Below are 21799 nucleotides of genomic sequence, written 5' to 3'. Positions count from 1 at the left end.
CGCAGCGCGCCGCGCGCTCGCACCCAACAAGCTGCCGCTACGGCCAAGGTACGTTCTCTCGTCTTTTCTCCGCGCCTCTCGAATGATGAGGTAATTTGCGATTGATGCCTGCGACCGGAGACGCCCGCCAGCGACTCTTAACGGCGTAGGTTCGATGATATTCAATTCTTACATATTCTGACCCACCTCACTCTCCATTTTGACACAAGGCATTTCAACGAGCTGTCGCTGACTTGCGTAGATGATGTAGGCTTTCTTGGGCACCAACTGGCTGCTGTCCGGCATGCGGGATGGGTTGTGAGGCCTATCCCGACAGCGAATCTGTAAGGTAAGAAACAAATTTTTCTTTGCTAGCTCTGTCTCGCTACCCCCTCTGTTCGATGATTATAAAACCATATCACGCCTAGATAGTATTTGACCTTCGGGTATGATTTTTTTTACACCAAGATCACTGAGAACACATCCCATTACTCACTCGTTATTCGCACTCCGCATACATCGAGTGTTTGCTGACATGGCATTCATAGGATCAAGGCACCACTTAGCAAGCTTTACGGAGGACTCCTCGATTATCTGGCAGCGGTACAGCAGTCCGCCGCCACGAAATCAAGAGTTCCCGTGGTCTTGTGGAGTTTCTGTCTGCCCGCACTAGCATCCCGATCCTCAAATGCCCGAGGTCAGGTGCTAGCAAGGAACAGATCGCTCCAGGTCGCAAGTTGGAATGCGTCATAGCTATGTAGTACCACCTGCCAAAATTCGAAACGTATTTGAACGACATGTCTACGCTTGCGTGAAATACTACTTGATGTGAAGTGAAGCAGTGCGCCAAGCCGTGTATGTCTGCCGCACCTCCCCTATCGAGCACCACCTATTGTTCCGGGTGCATGCTTCGCTCGAGGCGCCCTTCCAGCAACACTCGAACCGTCTCTCCATCAACACACGCGTTCCCGTTCCTTCAGCAACAGCATCGTCCAGCCATGAGAAGCCAATCCTCGATGCACCGCGGTAACGCAGCTACCAGGATGGCACGGATTCAGCCGCAATTCGGGGCGGAGCTAGGATTTTCCAGCGCGGCTCCAAAGCCCAGCGTAAACATCTCTGGTCCGTCGCTGACAACAGCTGTTCGATCGCGTTCGCGCGCCGCCAATCCATCAGACACAATGAACTCGTTTCGTGGAGGCATGCAGGTGCATGCCGTGCCTGAATCCGAGCGCGCGTTCGACGCGGCCGGTCGCCAGCTGCCCTGGGGTTACGAGTACGCCGAGTAAGTCTGCACTTTTCTACCTGCACCACCTTGTCCGCTTCCTCTTCTTCTCTTGCTCCACCGCCTACAAGCTCGAAGATGCGCTTCTTTTGGACCGACACGATCTTCGATTCTGACGAAGAGACCAGTGGCGACACTCATGGCCAGCGCCGCTTCGTCGAAGAGAAAGGACCATTCGGCCGCTCCACGCGCCGCCGCGGCCTTTCGCGCAGCAAAACAACCGGCACACCCGCCCGCAAAGAGGACCAAAACCGCGCCGCGAACCTGAAAGCCATCGACGAGATCTTCACCCAAGTCAAAGCCTCCGCCCCCAAGACCGTTGAGCAGCCGCCAACCGCCGCGCCGCAACCGTCGCAAGGGACCTCCAGCACACCCGCGCTCCCCGCTACCCAGGCCTCGGTCGCGAAGGAGCCGACCGAGGTGATGCTGTACGGGTTCAGCAGCGAGACACAATGGGCGGCCATCGAATTCTACGAGCGCATCGCGGAGGGCGTCGTGTACGAGGACTACGACCGGCATCCGCCCTCGTCCAGGTACAACATATCGTTGAGCATCACTCGCACGGCCGCAGTGCGCAACCTGTCCGCCGCTGCGCTCCGCAAGAAGAACACATACTGCGGCGGCAACCACTGGATCAAGGTGACATTCGACTCCCCCGAGGCCGCCGACCGGGCCTGCCACTGCTCCCCACACGTCATACACGGCCACGCCGTCTACGCCGAGCTCTACCGCGGCACCGGCCCCGCGCGCGATATCGCCATTCCGGCCTCGCATGCCGGCTTCACGGACGGAGGCAACGTCGAGATGAGCCCCAGCAACACCTCCTCGACCATACGCGCCGGCGGTGGCGCCGGCTTGAGCCCCTCGCGTTCCTCCGACACCGCGTCCTCCGCCACCGTCACCGGTTCCTTCCCCTCCAATCTTCGGAGACGCCCCTCCGCCCGCACGACGCAGTCTGCGCCCGCCGCTGCCGCCGCCGCCACGCCGCAGACATCCTTCTCCTCGACCGCGACCGCCGCGCTCAACGCCCAGACGCCCGGTGCCGCCCCAGCCGACGTCCCACCCGCCGCTCCACCGCCGCTGCGTATACGCGGCGCGAAGCGCGCCGTGCTTCTTCCGGCGGAACAGGCGCTGCTGCCTGTGGGTAACAAGTGGCAGCAGCTGCTGGGCTCGCTGCCGCTGATCAGGCTGTTCGTTGGCGGCAACACCGAGGTCATCGGCAACGAGGTGCCGCGCAAGGACGACGGCACTTTCGACTGGGAGATTGCGAGCATGTACTGGAAGGTGTGGGCGTGGTTGGACTATTGGTTCGGAACTGACTTCTTGGGACTGAGTGGGGATGATTAGAGCAGATGTGGGAAGTTGTGAGAATAATCGCGATGGTGCTCTTTGTCAACCAATCTGGAAGATGCACCGAGAGGAGTTGTTTTATTGTTTTGGGCGGCGCAGGTTTATTACAATCAGGTCAGCATCGAAAAAGCGACGGCGTTTACGGGGGGAGGGAGGTTGTTCTGAACGACATTTTTGATATCTCTTGGTCCAGTAAGAGCTCGAAAGGCAAAGGATCATGTTTCTCTGAGATGCACCTCGTCCTTAGGAGTAGTAGTAAAGCGGAATACCCCCAAGCACTTGCATGCTGGATCTTTGGCAAGGTACAAGCATAATGAGAGTACTGCATTGTTGCCACCGATTTGTCTCACTTCTCTTCATGGACTGGAGATCGCCGCAACACGACGTTCAGGCGGTCCCAGCAAGCAGGCAACGGAGTCTCCCGTCTCTCGCCTCTCACAACCTAGTCTCACCCTGGGGTTGGTTCTACTCGGCAAAGCGGGCCAGCGAGACCAGAGATGGTGACGTCCGCGACAGAAGATGATTTCGGCAAAGCGGTCGCACAGCGGACCCTCCTCCCACCCCCCTCTTCCACCTTGCACGACGCGAGGTTGTGGACTGCAGGCCAAACAGAGCGCGCGCGACATATCCTTCCCATCCCACGACGCATCTGAATCAACCCTCGCATTTAAGACCTGCGCGTGTCATCACCTTCTCCTGCCCGCAGCACCGCCAGCTCCTCGAAAGTGACGGCAGTGGAATACATCGACTCACCATCCTTGGCGTATCCGTACTTCCCGCCCTTCCTCTTTCCCACCACTCATCCTGCCTGCATGCATGCATGCATGCGGCTATCCATTTTCGCACCCGTCCGCCCTGCCCCCGTTACTTTAGGCTATAGTGCGGTAGCCCGTACGACGTGTGGTTGGCGCCTACCCCTCGTCCTTGCTCCACTGCTTATTCCTCCCGCCATCGTCATATCGCGACCCGGCCTATCGTAATCACAAGCGCGTACGCGGGAACGATGTCGTTGTATGCATGTATGTATGTACATACATATATTCGTACGTATATCTCGCGCCCCAATTTTCTTCGGCTGCGATGTCTGGATCGAGGACGGTTATCCCTTGTTTCTCTACCTCGTTCGATGAATGTACTATATGTGTATGATAGTTACCGTACCCGTTTTTTTTTCTATACCATCAACTATAAAAGCACTACGAGACAACAAGCGGCGACTTCGGGCAGTAGAAAAGAAAAAAGCAAGACTGTCCCTTCTCTGTATGCAGAACTTCATTTATATGTGCGCGCATTACAGCACATCATCCATCCATCTCTTCCCTCAAGTCGACGCATCGCAACGGCGACGGCAATTGCCTCATATCACTTTCCCCATGAAAACCGCCGCCGCCTATCGTTATCCGATCGTCGTCCGATGTTGCACCAGGCCTTCTCACCCGAAACAGTTGTGCGGGTATGCATGCACACATGCATGCATGCAGGCAAACGTCGCGCCTGCAGCGGCATCGCGCCAAGGGGTCGATCCTGTGATCAGGCCCTGATGAAGAGAAGTGCATGCTCAACCCCCCGTAAACATGGGCGTGAAAGTCCAAAAGGAAAAAAAAAACCAAGTCAATAGGTATAAGCTTACATGAGAAGGTAAAACGGGGGCAAGCGGAAATGGGCGACGCGTCTTCTCTCCTGTACGATCGGCCGACATATGATGCGCAGACTTTTTGCATGGTATTTCTACTTAGCATGATGTTCCCTACTGGAGCTATGATGAGAAATGGTCACATAATAACGCATGTACAGAGAATCACGATAGGAACCGGAGAGATATAGATGGGGCAAGCGACCCTAGTCGAGCATGGGCGTGCATCTTACGGACCACAGGCTCTCAAGAGGGAGAAGATACGGCGAGTCCAATTACACATCCGATGGGCACTATGAGAGACTTCTTTGTTACATCACCAAGTGCTTCAAGATAGAAATCGACTGTTCATTACCTTATTTTGTATCTACAGAAAACCCCTTTTGTTTCTTGTCATACAACCCCAATGGCCTTCAAAGCAGACCAACCCATCATCCACCAACCTCATATCCATCATCATGCAGCATTGACATCGAGAAAGCCACTGTCCATCATCCCCTTGCACCTTCAACCTTATTTTTTGTTTCCCCTTTCTCAATGCTACCAGATGCATGGGAACGAAAAGCAATCCCCATGTTTTATCAAAAAAAAAAAAAAAGAAACTGGAACGCATGTCATGCTCTCCCTGGACTATCCGCCTGACCAAATGAAATGAAGAAAAGTGTGTGGTATAATTAGGCTGACGTGACGCCAGGATGCAGGGATGAAACCGAATGGGAGAATTTGAACTCTTCAGGAAAACAAAATTGAAAGGCTACCAGAAGATGAGGCAACGAGTAGTGTAACCTCTTCTGCTGGTCGAATGGCCAAAAACTCCAAACAAGACGAACAGCCCAGGCGCGGGTAATCGCCATCATGCATGTCTTCCATGATCTAGTCCTTGACTTTTGCAAACTTTTTTCGGAATTTTTGGCACTTGAGTCTTTGCTGGTATCATCGAACGAACAGCCGTAAAAGTGAGGTCAGAAAGCAGAATGCCGCCGCCGAGAATGCTGGGAATTAAGCGAGCGAACGTAAGGGAATTATTAGTACGGTCGGAGTGAAGCAAAAGCGAGAACGCGGATTTCCGAAGCTCCAAAAAGGGGAGGTTGAGCTTTGGTAGTTGATTCTCCGGGGGGCGATAGGTGTCCAGAATGGATGAGCTGCGTCTCGATCAACTTCGAGCTTGGCGACAGTGAGGAATGCCACCAACGTGCCAAGGCGATTTGGTGGACAACGCGACCCGTGTCCCAACAGTCGGGTCTTCTCCGTCCAATGAACTGGAAAACTAGTAGCGGGAAGAACTGTGTCGCGCTCTGATCCTCGGTTTGCCTTCCGGTGAAGTCTTTCGTCCATCAACCACCAAGTCTCGCATCAAAACAAAACCAACATTTAGATACTCATCCAATCAGCAATGCGGGGCCAATACCGGATTATCAATACCACCATAGTCCAATAATAAAGGAGATGGAAGGAATTTGCTGCCCAGCATGTACCAATGGTGACCAACAATAGTCTCCAAGTCCGCGTGCGAGGGTCATGAGGCAACACTAATAACCCAATACAGCGGCCACATCGCGAGCACGGGCTTCATCTTCGATGACCATGCCCTTGCCCTTGAGGACATCTTCAAGGATATCGACAACCTTGCGAAAGCTGCTGGCAGCACCACGAGTCTGGGTGAAGCGACCGACGCAAAGTTGCGCGCGGCGGCCTTGCTGAAGAACCGTGAAAAGCTCGGCGCTAAAAGCGACAGGCTTCATCTGGAGTTCTGGGTGGGGAATCCCTGAATTAGCACAAATGGCGGTGTTGGCAAACATGTCGTAGTATCTCTTGATTTTTGCGGGTGCCTTGGCTGGAAGGTGCAACTCACGGTTGGTCTTGTCAACACGGGCCTGAATGATGTTCGTGGCGCGGTCAAACTTGACATCCCGCACACCAAAACGCTTCCAATCGCGTAGAAGGCGGACGATTTCCTGGCGGACACGGCCACGACCGACCTTGAAGACGATGATTTTGGTCGCGGGCTTGATGTGCAAGAAGCGAGAAAGCCAGTTCTGACCTTCGGTATAGCGTGGGGCGGAGGGCTCAAAATCGTCACCGAACGAGAAAGCAGAAGACGGAAGCGAGCTTGCGGAGTAGTTGGAAGGCACTGATAGATCAATTCGTTAGTGATGCGTATTCTTTTCTTGTACATACAAGAGAAGGCGAGACAACACTCACTCAACATCAAGGAACCGCGGCCCTTTTTCTCTGGTATCTTCTTGCCGAACAAAGACGCCAGATTTTTCCTCAGGCCAGCAAGCTTGTCGATCTTCTCCTTCTCGGAGTCGCGCAGGGGGAACTCGCTGTTCGAGCTCGCACTACCATGTGAGGCATTCCGATCCTGTTTGGGGTGCGATGAAACAGCGCGCGGCTTCGGTCTGTCCAAACGGTCGTCCAGGCCCTGCCACGCATCCGGGATCCTAGGTCGGCGGGCGCAATCACCAGGCTGCTGCGGATGTAGCTGCTCGGGCGAGTCTCTTTCACTGATCCGACGCTTGAACCAGCTGCGCTTCTTGGTAATCTTCTCATCCTTGGCTGCGGTGCTGGGGCTGGAAGCCGAGACCAAAGTCTGCAATGGAGTCGTCTGCGTCGCGGCATCCAAAGAATCGCGGTGGTCCAACGAGGGAGGAGCCTGATCGATTTCGATAGTAAGGTTGGGCTTGTGACCCGACTGATGGACGGAAGTAGGCGTGGCCGGGCTCAATGAGTCAAGGTGATACGAGCGCGTAGGGGTCGGTGTACCCAACGCAGCAAGCTGAGCGAGTGTGCTGGCACTACTCTTCTTCCGGATATTGAGAGGCTGGATGAGCGGGCCAGTAGCAGCAGGAGAACTAGCATCTACAACCCGGATAGTCTGGTCCCCGTAATACCTCTCGTGTGCCTGAGTGACAGGATCTGTAGCAGCACGAGCCGAGGTGCGCCAGTTAGGAGTTCCAACATGTGAGCTTGCATCAGGAGTGTTCTTGCCCTCCTCTGAGATGATTGGCAGGGGACGAGGATGCTGTGGCGACTGCTGGGGTGCAGAAACTGAACGTTGGTTCGCATCAGCTGAAGTAGGACGCGACGGGTGCAATAGACGGTCAAGAGATTGGAGGACTTCGTTGTAGTTGGCAGTGTGCTCGCCACCCTCCAACGCAAAGCGCGCTGCAAGGCGTTCACGGGTTTCAGCCAACTCACGGGCGAGATAGGTGTTGGGTGAGTCGTGGTTGGCCTCCGCCGGAAGTGGGGGGAGCGGACGCTGTGTATCAGTCTGCCTCAAGGCCTGCGCGTCTGCCGCGTAGGCCGAAGCACCAGAGCCCCTGTAGGAAACAGACGACGGTGGTGTCTCATACTCGTAAGGTGTCGGTCTTTCAGACGATGTTCGAACGCTGGAGCTAACAGAAGCACGGTTGAAAGCTTCATCAAGAGCCTTCTCGAGCTCTACACTTGCCTTCCGGACTTCACCATCGATGGCGCGACCGGGAGTTTCTGGATGTTTGACCTTGAGGCGAGGCTTAGCGTTCTTCAGAACAGCTGCGGGAGGTGCAGGAGAGGTGGATGCTGAAGCAGGTGTGCTGGGTAGATCCGGGACGAGTTCCTGCTGTAGCTTTTCCGCAGTGTCATCCTGCAGGTGTTTGCATTGCTCAGGTGTGCCCTGCGCCGAGGTAGCCTCCGTAACAGTAAGACGGCTTCCTGTGGAACTCTTGTGAAGGTGCGCGAAACTAACACCGCGCTTGTGCGAGCTGCTCGGTCTCACAACTATAGGCGGTGAGCTTGCCCAGCCCGAGCTGTTCGTCGAAGACCTGGAAAGAGACCTTCTGTGACGCGCAGCAGGAGAAACGACGGACCCCCTCCGGGAGCTGCCACGTGAGTCAATGCTCGGGAGGCCGGAGTGGCGCCAGCCGGATTTCTTCAAGGTGTCAACCCGTAGTGAGCTACCGCGCCCATGACTGCTGCTCAAAGCCGCAGACGATCTGCGGTTGCGGTGTCCACTCGGACTTCCACTCGCGACCGTACCGCCACGGTGGACGGTCACGTTCATGTAATTTCCCTTGTTCGCCAGCGAAGGTTCCCGAGACGAACGGAAAGGATCATAACTCTTTTCAGACGGGGGAGGCTGCTGGAAACTGTATGCCGCTTGTAAGTGCTCATCGTTGAGGATCGAGAACTGAGACTTGGTACGGCTATGCGGGACGGGAGGCGACTGGCTGGGCCGGGCGAGATGGTGGTAGTCGCTCGCGGAGTAAGCAATGTCAGGCTCCCCAGGCCAGTGTTCCAGTTGCTGATCCTTATACTTCTGCAGAGAGTTGTAGAAGAATTTCTCCTGGTTAGCCTCGTTGTTCAACAATTTTCTCAAGATGGTCTCTTCCGACTCGCTGTGCCAAAGGCAGCGCATGTTCCGCAGCGTCTCCTTATCAAGATCTCCTTGGTGGCGAAGATCCCAATGGCTAATGCGAGGCTTAGGACCGTTCCAGATGTCCTTATCCGTCTCTTCATCGAAGCCAAATTCTGCATCGTATTTGTGAAGGAAAGGGTGCTTCCAGACGCCTTCAATGTTGATGCGCCGGCGGGGATCGGGCACGAGGATTTTGCTGATCAAGTCCTGAGCCTCCTCGCTCAGGTCATCTGGCATAGCATACTTGGCCTGCGCAATGATCTTGAAGAGGTGTGTCAAGTCCTGGCGATCGTTGTAGGTGAAGGGAGGCTGGCCGGTGAGCATAACATAGAGTATGACACCGCAACTCCAAACATCCGCCTGTCCACCGTCATACTGCTTGTAGCGGATGACTTCCGGTGCCGCGTAGTGAGGGCTTCCGCATGGCGTGCTGAGCCACCTTCCTTCCGGCTGTAGGGCGGCCATGCCAAAGTCAACGAGCTTGATTGCCAGATTCTCGGCGTCAATGAGAATGTTCTCCGGCTTCAAATCACGGTGGTGTATCTTGATGCGGTGGCAGTAGAGCAAGGCAGCGACAATCTGGCGAAAGATGTAGACTGTCTCCATCTCAGGAAGGCCAACATTCTCATCAATGTATCCGAAGAGCTCTCCACCTTCGACGTACTCCATGATAAGGTACCTGGACACTGTCAGGACTGAAGGACTCTGTCGGGACAAGTGAAGACTTACAGCTCGCTACGGTTCTCCCAAACGTCGAATAGCTTGACGATGTTTGAGTGGTTCAGTAGCTTCATGATCACAATCTCGCGCTCCAGGCCAAATGGCATGGCCTTCATGTGCGCAGCAAGCTTCGGATCGGTCTCGGCAGACTTGTATAGGTTCAGCAAGCTCTGGGCCTTGACCTTGTCCGCGGTCTTCTTAGAGATAATCTTTGCGGCACCGAGCTGGCCCGTAACGCAGTGCCTGACTGCCCGGACGCGCGAACATCCTCCCTCGCCGATGGTCTTGCCAAGCTGCCATGGTCCAATGTGGGACTTGCGGCGACCGCTGCTGCTCGTGTGGGTTGAAGCAGTCGAGATAGCCGAATCCCGATTGACTGCCCTACCATCGCCTCTGCTGACATTGGATAGGTGTTTATTCTCGACCACGGTGCCGGGGTGGTGGACGGTCAGAGTATTACCCTCGGTCAGCATGGACTCGTTGTGGGGGAGGTGCTGTTGGGCATAGCCATGCTGGGTCGCGACTTTGCTGTTACGCGACGGCGGGGTTGACGCGTTGGCTCGCGCGGTTGCGTCTGTCAGTGGCTTCCGTGACTTTTGGGGATTGTGACGCGGGGAGCGACCGTGGCGATCCATGGAGCCAGATCTCTCGAAGCTGCTCAGCATCTGAAGCTGAGCTCCGGGTGGCTGTGCGGGCCTTGTCGTAGTCGGTATCAACAAGGCGGAGAGTCGCTGCGCTGGCTTGAGAGAGCAAGCGGTGGCGGGAAGGACCTACGAAAGAAAGGCGGGTGTTACGACGGAAAGCGGCACTTGGAGAAGAAGCCGGTCGGGTTGGGGAAGGAGCGTGTGCCCGACCGATGGAGTGTGGGAGATGGGCGCCGGACCAGGGAAGAAGTGATGCTTGAAGGACTGGAGAAAGGCCAATGGATGAGCACAGCGCACGGCAAAGGAGCGGACGGCTCGGCAAACAAGCCAAGCTCTAGCGAAATGGAGATCCAAGGACTTGCTGGGCCGGAAGAGATGAAGGTGTTGGAGAAGAGCGGGACGGCGAGAAGTGGTGTGCGCGGATGGTCCCCAGAGTCGGAGGCGCAAGCCTGTAGCGGTGCACGGTGGCTCCTTCCCGACTTGAGGCGGCGACGCAGGCGGAGAGGGCAGCGGGGAAGGCGCCAGGCCACGCACCGAGTCGAGCGAGAAATTGAGGTGTTCGCCCAAGACAACGCGACTCGGCGAGGGTGCGAAAAGAATGAGCTTGCACAGAGAGGGCTGTTTGTGTGTGGATATCGAACCGTTGCTATGGCCACGCCGCGAAAGAATGCGCGCCGACGACGTTGCAAAGAGTGGACTGCGAGCGCGGCGGCGACGGACCACTCGCCGTTGTTGTCGTCGCTGGGCTCTGTGGAAACCTTCGCGCGCGCGCAACGGCAATCAGCGTAGAAATCACCACTTCTTCACGAACCGCGTGAGGGCTCATTTCATTTTAGCAGCCACTACGGCGAGTTACGAACGGCTCTCGAAGCCCGCCAGCCAGGTCGTGGCCAGCGCATCCATGCCAGGAGACGGCGAGCGTGATGGCTCATGTTAGGGGTTCGTCCTCGAACAGGTTGGGATCGCACGTCGGGCGTTGTGTGGAGACGGGAAGCCGCTGCGGGCAGGCGTCATCGCGCGCCCGTCGATCCGAGCTTGACCGAGATCGCTCCTGTCGCACCACGCCCTGCACCCTGCGGCACATCCGTCCATCTGACCTCGCTGAGAGCCCTCCAACACCATTTGCCTTCGCGCACCGAATTGCTGCATCACGACCAGCTCCCCGCCCACGCGACGTGTGTCATTCTGACAAATGCTCCTCAACCTCCCGCCAGCTCCCCGTTCACTAGCTCGCCCTTGCCCGCCAACCATATCCCTTGATCGCCACTAGCCAGGCGCATGCTCAGCGGGAGTTTCCCGTGTCGCCTCAGTCAAGGCTCTGCAAGAATGCTGAGCGCGCTCGCGCGACCTGCAGTCGCCAGTCAACCCGCGCATTCGGCATTGTGCCGAAGCCCGGAATGTGTGCTTGTGTTCAGCAAAAAGACGCAGGTATTATTAGACACCACCGCCGCCCAAGCTCAATCGCCCAGCTGCGCCGGGAACACGCAGAATCGATCCCCGCGCAGTCACGCCCACTGCCAGCCATTCAGCCTCGCCCGCCCGGCACAAAAGGAAACCAGCTCCGGCGTGTGGCTTGCTCCCACCCAGAACACATCACCCTGTCCAAGACAGGAAAAGAAACGAACAGTGGTGAACAGGCCGCGGGAGGAGGGCAGCAGCATGTAATATTACCATGTCTCGCTCTGATATCATCGGGGAACAACACGCTCCGCGCGGGGCCCTCCCATCCCATTGTCTTCGACGTTTTGTAATTGCTGTGCCACCCTTGTCCGAGGGTCTCTCGCGACCCGGCGAACAGCGCGCCTGCCCAGCCCGCTTCACTCCAGCCAGCTGCCTCGAAGATCTAGATGCGGTTCCATCTCTTTTCGGAAGGTGTCGGGCTTTGCTTTGTCTCCCGCCCCGTCTCGTGTCCAAAGAGACTGACTTTTGCATCAGCGCATTGAAGTCCTTGGCTTATGCCTTCAAGGGTGCTTTGTCCTAATCCTCCTTTTCTGCTTTCTTTTTCTTTCCTTTTTGCCGTGCCTGGGGTGGGCTGGAAGCTCGCTGCTAGCTTGCATTGGGGAACGGCCTGGTTCGGGCCAGGCTGGGGGCCAGACCGCTCGCCGCGCGGTAGAAGGCCCGCCTCCACCCAAACACCCACCCCTGCTCATAGCTCGTCAGGCCTCGACCCATCCGTGGTCTGTGGGAAGTTGTTCTTCGTGCATGAGCAGTTGAGACTATAGCTTGCAGATTTTTCCAAAAAGGCGGAAGCTACATACCTACCAGACAAGCACGGATGTGCGCTCCAGTTGTCCTAGGCCGAGTGGGTGGTTGTGGCGACGCCAACCTAGTACCAGATCCATTATCTGCCCGGACGCCCACCCGACGTGTCACGGCCCGTGTCTTCGGCGCTACATGAAGATGTTGAAGGATTGTGATCCATAATTTCATATGATGCTGTAACGGTATCTTGATATCGTAATGTGATACTTTTGACTCCCAAACACAGCCCGGGGACGCGGCGCCCAGCCCAAATAACACACGCGCCGGGTTTTGATCATCCCACACCGTATAGACATGCCTAACAAAGAGAGAAAATCCCGCTTGTTACTCCATACCACCCGCCAAACTCTGAAATGCTCCGAAACTCAGATAGGAAAGTGCCGTGTACCCATTCCGTGTCGCTGCCATGGTGCCGTAGAGAAACCGAACCCCTGATCGAAGAAAGGCCCTGAAAAATAGGAAGCTTCGAAGAGAAATCCTAGCATGACAAGCAGAAAAAAATAAGAGGTATCCTAGCTTTGGAGAGCGACAATGTATATCAAACAGAAGCGACTGAAGTAAATATCAAAGTCTGGAAAAAAAAAGAATTGAGCAAAGAATATCCAACAGGAAAAGAAGACGATGCGGTGGCGCAAAGTTTTGCTGCGATCGGCTCCATCGAGTCCATAATATCGACAGCGAAGAAGAATCGAAGTTTCGGGATGCTGAAGGTGGCGTGCTCGGACAGTTCACCGCGGTCTTCAAAACATCGATATATGTGGATTTGGTACAGCAGCAGAGAACCAGAAGGCGAATAGTACAACGTAGAGTCGAGACTGGAGATAAAGGGGTATCGTGTCCAAGGAGTATGCGAGGTATCGAAAAACGCCTCATTAGTGGCCCGAAAGAACAGGCTTGTGCTCGCTTGACTCGCTGATCATCGAGCCTTTTGGCGAAACGGATCCGTCGTGCTTGTCGGCTTCTGCTGCTGCTGCGGCCTTTCCACAGCCCTTGACAAGGATGTGCCTCTGTAAAGCAATTAGCGATTTGATCTAGTCACGGAGCTTATTAGGCGCTAAACTGTGGCGTATCTTACCTTAAGCGCGTCTTTGCGCGAGAAACTCTTGTCGCAGTGACCGCACGGGAACGGCTTCACCGCCAAATGGATCCGCTTGTGACGCTTCAAGTCGTGATTCCGGTTGAAGCTCTGCGGGCACTGGTCGCACTTGAAGGGGCGGTCGTTCGGCGGTGCCTGGTGGGCTCCGGGATGTGGTTGACCGTACATGTGGCCCATACTCGCAGCGTGTCCACTGTTAGGGAATCCGGGCATCATGCCACCATGGTGCATGCCACCGACCAACGCGAGCTGACCGTTCGGGTTGTTGACGTTGGAAAGCACCGGTCCAGGAAGCGGGTAGCTCTGGTACGGCCGTTGGTACGGAAGAGGCGAGTGCGCGGGTCCAGACTGCATCGAAGGGACCTGGGCGGAGCTATGGGCAGGAGACATCCTGTGCATGCCAGCGCCCGCGCTCAGAGGGCTAGGCTGGGTTGGAGAAGGTCCGGTAGAATAGGGGAAGTTCGACTGTTGCGGGGTGGTAGAGTGCTGAGAGTTGTAGTGGTAAGTGGGTGTGGGTGGCAGCCTTGACGAATACGAGTCCTGGTGAGAGTGGATGGGAGACTGGTGCGGCGCCGAAGAGGAAACCGGGTTTTGCGAGTTCATCATGCTGGACATGGAGCTCTGCGGGCCTGACATGGTCGGCAAGGATGAAGGGGCGGACATGGATCCTGAAGAAGGGAAAGGTGGAAGATGGTTGAGTTCGTACGGGGGCGGAGGCAAGCCTGCTATCCTTGTTAGCCGATCGCGGTGCGGATAATGGATTCCTTTGACGCTTTGTTCTCTACTGACCTCGAGGAGTGGCGTATGACTGTGACGTCGAAGGAGCTTGCGTCTGGAAACCATATGGCGTGGAGCCTTGGGGAGGCGGCGACCAAACGTAGCCGTTCGGGTTGTAGGACATGTTTTGCGACGACTGCGCGTGGGAGCTCATACCGTCAGACAGATTGCTAGGCGGCGTCAGAAGATTGCCTATGTTGCCTGTCGCGGGAGACTGCGAGTTGTTGGATGAGAAAGTGGGGAATTTCTGGATGTTCGAGAGCGGAGGAGGAGGGAGCTCAAAGTTAGGCAGAGATGAAGCGTTAGGCCGGCGAGCAGTCAAGCTCGATGGTGCACCCATAGAATCCGGCCCAGGATGCATATGGGTCGGGAGAGCGACGGCGGCAGCCACGTTGAAGGATTTCAGGTGTCCCTGGCCGACTGGCCGATCGTTGGAGGAGAGGGGGGGAGAGGGGAGTGAATACAGAGTGCTGGTCTGCGGCGGAGTTCTCACGCCTGCGCCCGGCCAAGACTGACCACTGTGTGTCCTTGAGTAATCCAGCGAGGGCTACTGCTGCGCGCGTAGGAGACGGCGCGACTGGAAGAGTCTGGGGGTTGTGTGGGTGTGTGGTGGTGAGGAGCCCGAGACGCCGCGCGCTTGGACTTAGGCGAGGCAGAGGCGGTTAAAGAGGTTCGCGATGCCAGAAACGGACGGCTGTCACGCCCAAGGACGGCCGGCTGTGCGAGAAGCGAGAAGTGTGCGAATCCCGCTGTGGAGATCCCTGCGGCGTGGTCGGAGGAATAGCACCGAGGTCTGCAGGCCAATCCAAAAGACTTCTAGAAAGTCTCAGGCTGCCCCAGCGAGGACGATTAGGCAGCGCGGGAGAGCTGGCGCACAATGGGCGATGGAGTCAGGCGAAGTGCCACGGGTGCTCCCAAACTTGGACGAGCCCGGGTTCTTGGTTGCGCAGACGCGGTGCGACGAGGGGGGTCGCACGGAGCTGTGCAAGATCTGGTTTCTGGTAAACAGAGGAGGCGCGTCCCGGTGCCTGGGATGGAGAGAGACAGAGGGCGCGGAGGAGGAGGCTGGCGCGTGGTGGGGCTTGGGAAAGCTGCTTTGTTGCGCTGTGAGGGCGTGCCTGGGGCGTGCGGCGCGGTATGGCTTGTCGAGGCTGAGGTCACTCGCGGCTGCGGCTTTGTTGTGAGTGGAGGTGCGCCGTCACGTATATGTACGCCGGGCCAGGAGCGTCAGGGTATGGTGGTTCGCGTGGCTGACTGGCTGCTAGGGGCCCTGACGCCGTCGCCCGGGCCTCACCAGGCGAGAGGATCCGTCCGTGCTCTGGGTGAATCTGGATCGGACGCAATTGGCGATGGATTCAGGTGAGCCCGCGCGGGAGAAGGTTCAGGCCGGGCGGGCTAAGCTTAGCTGCGCGCGCTGGCGGACGCAGGCCGGGCAAGCGAGCGGCAGAAGCAAGCAGTGAGATTAAGCCAGATCGCGCCTTTTCCTTCACGCGGGCATGAGCAGTGGTGCGCAACTGCCGGGGGCTTTGCGCGCTCCCCGCCCTGGACGCCCTGGACCCTGCCGCCGCCGCGCTGGATGACATGCTTCTGCCTGGACCCGGGGCTGCCCAGCTGCCCAGCTGGCGGCGCCGCGGCTGGACTGTGGGCGCGGGACGACCGCCTGGGCACCGGCCCGGTTGCGCCTCTGCCAGCCGCGCTGGGAATGCACCGAGAGACATGTCGACCATTTGGCGCCGGCGAAACAAGGGCGGCGGGGGAACGTGCGGCTCTAGCTTCAAATCAGTCCCGGCGCGCCGGCGGCACCTTGTTTTTGATCGGGACCGCTGCACCACCGCCCTCAGACAAAGCCTTTTTGTCGCCCCTGATGCTGAAACGCAGGAGGCGCCTCTTCAGCGGCAGCGAGTAATCACTGACCAAGCAGGCCAGCAGCTCGCGCGGGCTAGCCGAATACGACGCGACGGCCTTGGCCGCGCTGGCAATAAAGACGTCTTCCCCATTCGGATCTCCGCTCGGCGCGCTGCGAGGCCTGATGACCGTGGTCTAAGACCGTGTCAGACCCGCCCACGCTCTGCTATTCCTGGTGCGCCTGGCCCGGCGGAGAAAAGCAAGCGCGGCGGAGAACGCCGCCGATCCAAGCACCGCGGGCAGCCTAGCGCGCTGAGCAGCGGCAGGCATCCAAGCCCGCCCACGTGGGTGCAGAGCAGCGTGCGAGACAGCGCCGTGAGCGCTGCGGCGCTGCGAAGCCGCGAAGCTGCTGGCTGCTGGCTGCTGGCTGCTGCGCCGTGCGGCGCCGCGTGCGGCCTGCGTAGAGGCCCTGGCCCGCCGTCCCGGTTTACGCGCGCGAGAAGCTCGAGGAGCAGCACACGGCGGCATGGGGGCTCTCCACACGCAGGCGATCGCAGCCGCGACCGCGAGCCAGTGCCGCGGGCGCTGCATCGGCGCCTGCCCGCCAGCCATGATCGGCCACCCGTCACCACCACTTCTGCCCACCGCCAGGCCGGGCAGCCTGGCAGAGCCGCATCATCAGCGCAGCAACTCCAGCGGCCGTCCCTTCGTGCCCGCGCTGCACCCTGTGCCCTCGCCGCTCAGGATGCACATCCCGGATGCGCATGGCCAACCAGGCGGCCGCATAAGCGATCCGCCCGATCTGAACAACGCAGCTTCGCTTTCGCGTTACAGAGAGCGCGCGCTGCGCGGCGACGGCCGGCAACTTCCACGCTCCTGACACGCGCAGTCAAGTGCCCGGCGGCCCCCAAGCCCCAGGCCACTACCCCGCGTGCCGCTGCGCGGAGCAGCATCGTACGATGCTTGAAGATTTCTGCGTCTGCGAGCCTGGCGGGCGGCTGTGGCCTGGACTGCGCGCGCGCGCTCTGGACGCTGTGCACAAATCCCTGCGGCGATGCGAGCGCGCCCTCGGGGCGGCCGACGCTATGCACTGCGCCCGGATCGCTGGCCTTCCCTCATCAATGCGCCTGCATGGCGTTTCCCGCCGCCGCTCTGGCGCCCATGATCACCCCCAGGCCGGAGCGAACACCCAGCCAGACCCGCGCACCCGCGCATCCGGGCTCCGCCAAGTGCAGGACACGCTGCCTCCCCCGCGCTGAGCTCACCATGGCGGCCACGCGACTCCGGCGCGGTGGGAATGGCAGGCCCTCCACGCAGCCATCGCCCAGCACAGGCGGGCATGACGTGCGTTCCCGCATCGATGACGGCCAACCGTCGACGCTGCCTCGCTGCCTCGCGTGACGCGTGCTGCGCTCGCTCGCTTCGCCTATCGGCCAGGGCTCGCGCTCGCGCCCGACGCACTCTGGACAGTAAAAATAGCCCCGTTGATGATGAGTCGACTGTGCCCCTCGCCTTTGCATGTCGCGAGCACGCTGCATGCTGCACGTTCATTTCGGCCGTTTGCCCAAAGCGACAGCTTGGCCCCTTCGGTCCTAGCAAGGGGTCAAAAACACCACCCATGCCGCTCGCCCGCGAGCCACCCGCTGCGGCTGTTTCTTCGCGGCGCCTTCGTCACGTCCTGGCTACGCTCCCTCACCACCCGTCTCACCAGCCGGCAGTTGCCCGCGACCTGTCTCCAGCACCCCCGGCATGTCCCGTACCTCCGCAGCGTCGCTTGCGCGAAGGATTCGGCTAGGTCCAGCCTACCGCTAGCGTTGGCCGCTTTTGCCTGGAAAATTCCTTGAGCGCGACCTGCACTGGCCTCTGCGCGGCGAAAGGGGGGGCTCGACCGCCGTCAACTGATCGCAGCGTTACCGCTTCGAGCCCATCTCCGCCATTGGCAAGCAGGGGCCGGCGTGGATCGCTCGCAGGGATCGCTTCCCGACCACTGCCACTCACTCAGCTGCGCCGTCGACCCGGACAGCTTCCACGCGACCGACAGCGACACGTATGCAACGAGGACCGTTGGCCGAGCGAACGGCGGCATCAACGGCGGGGGGGAAGGGGCACGACTCGCTCGAGGCCAGACTCGGTCCCGAGGGCAGCGGCGGAAAAAGGGGGCCATGATGGGCAGGGTCTTGCAGAGTCGCCGATCAGGCGGTGATGCTGCACGCAAGAGAGGTCGCTGAGCAGTAGCAGCAGCAGCATCGTCAATCTTGCAGGCCCGCACGCGAGCTGCGAATGGCGGTTGCACATTGCTGGCCGGGGCATCCCTCCGCTCGAGTGGCTTCGACCCAGCGAGACGATCCCGGGTGATCATCACATTGCTTGTTCGCAGGCCGATGTCCATCACTGCCTCGAGCGGGAAAGGGCGTGCTGGCAATCGGGCTCGACCCGCTGCGGTTGGCTGACGCCTCCAAGCTGCCAATCTGCCCGCCTCCCCATCCATGCGTTCAGCCACTGGCAAACTCTACTGGGTTTCTCGGGTCCTGTGCGCCCATGTGGCTCCAGGGCCATGCCGCGCGCCTCACAAGCCTGCCTAACGACTGTTGTCAGACTGCTGCTTTCGTCAACGACCAACGGCCGCCAGAGGGCCGACGCCAGCGGCTCTATGTTTAGCCACGGTGCTCGTGATCGATAACTCGTACATACATATAGGCAATATCTACGCGCCTTCGCGTGCCTGCGGCTGATTTGCAGACGATTGCAGCCGCGCGCTGTCAGATGCCCTGCCCCGCGGCCGGACACGCTACACTCCAGACGGCCGCCCGACGCGAACGCGAGCGACAAGGGCTTTAGCCTCATAGCGTAAACGGACATGCATCCAGCTCGTCTCGCCCGCGCGCCCCATGTTTTCTGGATCTGATATGGCGCCGGGAGCTATCTGGACGGCGGTTCAAATCCAACCCGGCCAGGCAAGTACCGTTAGCTTTCCGACGCGCTTCGAGCCCCCGGTCATCCCAGTCATCTGACGAGCATGCGCAGCCGCACCGCTCATTTACCGCTCTTTTTAAGATCCGCCGCCAAGAACGGAAGGCTTGGGCTAGCCCGCGGAATCTGCCCTTAGGCCTCGGAGTCTGCCTTGGAGCCATTGAGAGGCGGGCGGCGACATCGGCGTCTCTATAGGGGAGTTGAGCGGGTAGAGGCGCAATAATATCGAACGATAGCGAGCACCAAGACTGGTTGCGCTACCCAACGGGGTGGGGCCTTCTCGAAACACCGATAGTCTCTATAGGTGGTGCTTACGTCGTGGGCCAGCGCCGAACACTGGTAGAGATTCCAGCTAATGGTGTTACTAGGCGCGCTAGCTGGACAGTTGTTTGAGTTGCGGTCCCAGTCGAGGAAAACCCTCCGCGGATCCGCCATGGCGGAGCCGGCGACACATGTGTGATAGCCGCCCCTATTCCATCGTACGACGTTGAGCCGGACGAGGTGAGTGGTGATCCAATGTGATGACTTCATTTCATTTCCCTCTCGTGCTTCGATAAATCCTTTTACTGAATCCATATTGACCAGAGTAAGCTTGCGTCACCGTCCTGTTGCGCAGTATTCCAAATTAGCCTCGCCCGTCGTCCGCTGCCTCGGATGCCGGCCTTAATCTCTTTCACGAAGTCTTTCAATGTTTGTGTCTCGGCCGGACGCTCGACTGCACGAGCCGCTTGGGCCTGGGGGCCACGGTTCCGAGGACCGGGTTCGGGGTTTCACTGCCCTGAGCGCCCAGCTGCACATGCCAGAACGGCCTGCAGCGTCCTGCTTGTGAGACGATGCGGCAAATGGCAATACTTTTCTCGGTCACCTGGCTCTGATGTCGATCCAGAGCGACGGCCGGGTCTCTCAAAACATCCAGCACGTCAAGCTCGAGATGTTGCACCCAACACAGCTAGTGCGACGGCGCTATGGCTGCGACAGAGCTGGGTGATGTAATTGGGCGCGATCGGCATCTTACAACGCGTTATGATCAACGCTCGACTCGTCGTTGGGCCCCTATGGCAACTGTCTCAGATGTGATTGTGTCACTCGGCTAAGAGGACGATCCTTCGAGCGGCCCGCGGGACGGAACAAGCCAAGGAGGTTTTGGGGTCCGAAAAGGCAGTATAAGCGTATGCCGTGCACATACGGGACCGGCGCATTCAGCTATAGCGAAACACGAGCATTTCGCTACATCAAACGCTCCTGCGACGGCGACGGCGATGGGTGCGTGTTTACTTTTTCTCCGCTGTCACCGCACTTGGCGCTGACTGTGCTTCCATTCCCGTTCTTTTGCAGGGCCCCAATTATGATCTTCGATCTGCGCGGTGCGATTGGCGCCCGACATTCCTTTTTCTTTCTTTCCTGCCCCCTCAGAAATCCCACCAACCGCGCGTCCACCTCGCTTGCACTTGACTGGCCGCAGTCTCTCCCTCGCGGCCCAGCGACTGGAGACGAGATTAGTGTCCGCGTGTGCGCTGACTGTCCACGAGACAGGGCTCATTCTTCCCTGCCTCGCTCCCCGTGAGGCTCTGCTGGCTCTCGTCAGCGCGGGAGGGCCGGGGACGCGGGCCAACCAGACGGAATCAAAGACCTCAGGAGACCTGGTCCCTTGCCGGAGCAGGTGAAGCTGGCATGAGCACCCGCTTTAGGCGCGTGGGCCGACGCCATCTTCACCCGTTTCGACCGGGTCTGCGAGGGCAGAGAAGAGAGCGCGGCAGCAGCATCGTCATCGTCATCGTCATAACCGGTGGACTATGTCTGACTTCATCCTTCTGCAACACAACCAACTTTAATTCCTCTCTCCCGCTCGCTCCCTGCGCGCTCCGTTGTCCGCAAGGAGAAAGGTCATCTGCTCCCGCCCCGGTTCCGTGCCCTATCCGTTCCCTTTCGTTCCTCTTCCTCCTCTGCGGTCTCACACAGGCGACGGAGCTGAACTTTGCTATCTACCGGTGGGACCAGACGTGAGGTGACCTTTGCGCAGCACCTTCCAGTCCGGAGCGGACTGACGAGCGAATTGGTGCGCGTGCGGCCAATAATCCTGGCGCGAAGGATTCCGAGTCATGTCCTTGGGACGAACGGCGGCCTTGGATTACACGTGCTCACGCTCACCTTCTCTCCCGCTTGTATAAGCCGTTCGCTCCGTCCACCACATCCCAGAAGCGGCAGGAGGTGGGTTCTATGTTCTATTTTTAGCCATTTGTGTTGAGAGAGGGGGTCGTGAGAAAATGTTGGTTGGCGGGGAAGGGGAGGGCGTGTGGTTCACAGGCAATGCAGGATCGCGAAGGAGCCGGCGGCCGGGAATCCGAGCAACACGCAGTCGCAAAGGCTGCTGGCCGCTCGCATCCGAGGCTATCGTCAGGGACGAATGACACGGCAACAAAAAGAGCCAGGGGTGCAAGAGCCGGATATGGGGTATCTAACCGCTATTCCGGAACGGCGAAGGGAGGGGGGAGGGGGCTGGTCCAGAACGCTGGGCACAAACAAAACGACCGCGCCGCACAACACGCACGCGCGCGTGCGTCTCGCTGAATATGCACCCCCCGATCAATCTCTGGCGAGCGAGAGCAACCCCAATGGCCCTGCATCCTTTGCCCTCATTCGTTGCGCCGCTGGCTGCTTACTTTCGTTGATTGGACCGTTTTCTTGCTCCCCTGCTGCGCGCTGCACGCGCCAGAGGAGCAGACATCTGCTCGTCGCTCGCCGTGCCGCGCCGGGGCGGCGGCTAGACGAGCACCACGGGCATTGATTGCCTTGTATACCGCATCGGCCGGGGGCAACGAGTGGGGGGGGGGGGGGGGGG

The 21799-nt window shown here is 58.7% G+C and overlaps 3 protein-coding genes across 3 annotated transcripts; 1 reads left to right on the top strand and 2 right to left on the bottom strand.

Annotated features, from left to right (window-relative positions):
* Positions 1-977: 977 nt before the first annotated feature.
* On the top strand, positions 978-2611 carry BKCO1_1800086 (uncharacterized protein; the record flags this gene model as incomplete). Its single annotated transcript, XM_020271867.1, has 2 exons — positions 978-1264; positions 1336-2611. 2 exons carry the CDS (start codon positions 978-980, stop codon positions 2609-2611), a joined length of 1563 nt encoding a protein of 520 aa, XP_020131595.1.
* Positions 2612-5776: 3165 nt separating this feature from the next.
* On the bottom strand, positions 5777-10001 carry BKCO1_1800085 (camk camkl gin4 protein kinase; the record flags this gene model as incomplete). The annotated part of the gene is made up of 3 exons (XM_020271866.1): positions 5777-6378; positions 6450-9325; positions 9376-10001. The coding sequence occupies 3 exons, from the start codon at positions 9999-10001 to the stop codon at positions 5777-5779; spliced, it is 4104 nt and encodes a 1367-aa protein (XP_020131598.1).
* Positions 10002-13144: 3143 nt separating this feature from the next.
* On the bottom strand, positions 13145-14506 carry BKCO1_1800084 (c2h2 finger domain; the record flags this gene model as incomplete). Its single annotated transcript, XM_020271865.1, has 3 exons — positions 13145-13279; positions 13348-14090; positions 14158-14506. 3 exons carry the CDS (start codon positions 14504-14506, stop codon positions 13145-13147), a joined length of 1227 nt encoding a protein of 408 aa, XP_020131597.1.
* Between the last annotated feature and the right edge of the window lie 7293 nt (positions 14507-21799).

Source organism: Diplodia corticola (assembly GCF_001883845.1).
Source record: "Diplodia corticola strain CBS 112549 chromosome Unknown scaffold18, whole genome shotgun sequence".
Classification (NCBI taxonomy): Eukaryota; Fungi; Ascomycota; class Dothideomycetes; order Botryosphaeriales; family Botryosphaeriaceae; genus Diplodia; species Diplodia corticola.
The sequence above is the reverse complement of the archived record's forward strand: the minus strand, read 5'-3'. Positions and strand labels throughout refer to the sequence as shown.